Raw genomic sequence first — 1345 nt, 5'->3', positions numbered from 1 at the left:
TTTTTTTGAATGGCTTTTTAGTTAAAATCCTTGAATAAGGTTTGTGGTTGACACAAGCCAAAAAGACTCTCACCTTTTGTTCTATGACATAAAATATGCCAGTAAATACCCCCCTGTGAACTTTGAAGGTTTTTATGTGTCTTAGGAAAGATGGTTGCTAACAAGAGGCTAAATAAGACTACAGAACCTCATCACGCCAATCCGTGTTGACCACAGCTTTACAGCCTCGTAGTGATGGCGACGCGACTGTAGTGTAGTTCATTTTAGCCTTGTAATAGCTTTTTACTTCTGGCAACTGCATTTAGGCTTCAGAAATACTGACAGTGGTGTTCATTTGTGGAGATTATCTTGCTGTACAATCATACAAGTGTCATAAATGTTTGTTTCCCCATTTCATCCAATGGAAAAACCCCATAGGCTTTTTTAATGAGGGAACCAAGGCGACATCAGGTTGGCTTTCAGAAAACGTCATCCTGTGGACACTCTATGAAGACCTGTTAATGTTCGCAAGTAAAGTCTAAGCACCTTTTGAGCACAGCAGGAAGGTTTTTCTGATTATTCATGAAATGTCACATTCACATTTTGCCATCTGACCTAAAGGAACCACAGACACTTGACATGTATCCACACACATTTTATTGACTCTGTGAACAGACATCATGCATCAAAGTCTCTTCAGCCTTTGAATCCTGTCTTCTCCTCAGTTTCAGTTTCTGAGGTGGGAAAGTCCACACAAAGCTCCGTGGTAGGATCCATCACAACAACTTCAGGCATCTTCAGACACTCCACCTGAGCTCTGAACTCCTTGAGCTCCTTGTCATCCACCTCCCTCCTTTTGCTGAACAGGCACAATTCCTCTGACTTATAATTTGGTGCATGAAAGGCCAGGCTCAGCACCATGCAGTCTGGACAGCTTGTATAGATGACAGTCCCATTCATGTTCACCTGCTCAGACGTCGTGGTGAAGGTTGGGCCATCTACTGAGATGTTACTAGACTTAAAGTAGTAGCACATGTCACCGTAACGATTGGCTTGGGAGTAGGTCAAGTTGTGGAATTTAATAGTTATACTGTCGGTTTTTTTAACAAAATCTGGAGATTCATTGATTTTCAGACTGTCTGCAACCAAAGCCCACCTGCCCTCCAAGCGACGAGGATCAGGTTGACCCAGAGGCTTAACCAAGTCTTTACAGTCCGGAGGAGCTGAATGGCTCACAGACGTCAAGCAGAGGAGAGCGATGGCACACAAAGCAAACATGTCTTGGTATGTTGAAATCATATGCCTGTGGATCTGGATTCAGTGGCACTGCGGCGTCCCTCTCACAGTGGGGCCAGTGTGCACTCTT

At 43.9% G+C, this 1345-nt stretch overlaps 1 protein-coding gene across 1 annotated transcript; it reads right to left on the bottom strand.

Moving 5' to 3' along the window:
* Positions 1-613: 613 nt before the first annotated feature.
* LOC121942492 (uncharacterized) lies at positions 614-1345 on the bottom strand. Its single transcript, XM_042485710.2, has one exon. It carries the CDS (start codon positions 1276-1278, stop codon positions 676-678), a length of 603 nt encoding a protein of 200 aa, XP_042341644.1. The 5' UTR covers positions 1279-1345; the 3' UTR covers positions 614-675.

The sequence above is a fragment of the Plectropomus leopardus genome, chromosome 3 (genome assembly GCF_026936395.1).
Source record: "Plectropomus leopardus strain MGB_pleo_1.0 chromosome 3, ASM2693639v1, whole genome shotgun sequence".
Lineage (NCBI taxonomy): Eukaryota > Metazoa > Chordata > Actinopteri > Perciformes > Serranidae > Plectropomus > Plectropomus leopardus.
Note: the sequence above shows the minus strand (reverse complement) of the source record. Positions and strands in the feature narration are given on the sequence as shown.

Coding starts and splice junctions, on each gene's coding strand:
- LOC121942492 (XM_042485710.2), bottom strand. CDS start 1,278: ATGATTTCAACATACCAAGACATGTTTGCTTTGTGTGCCATCGCTCTC.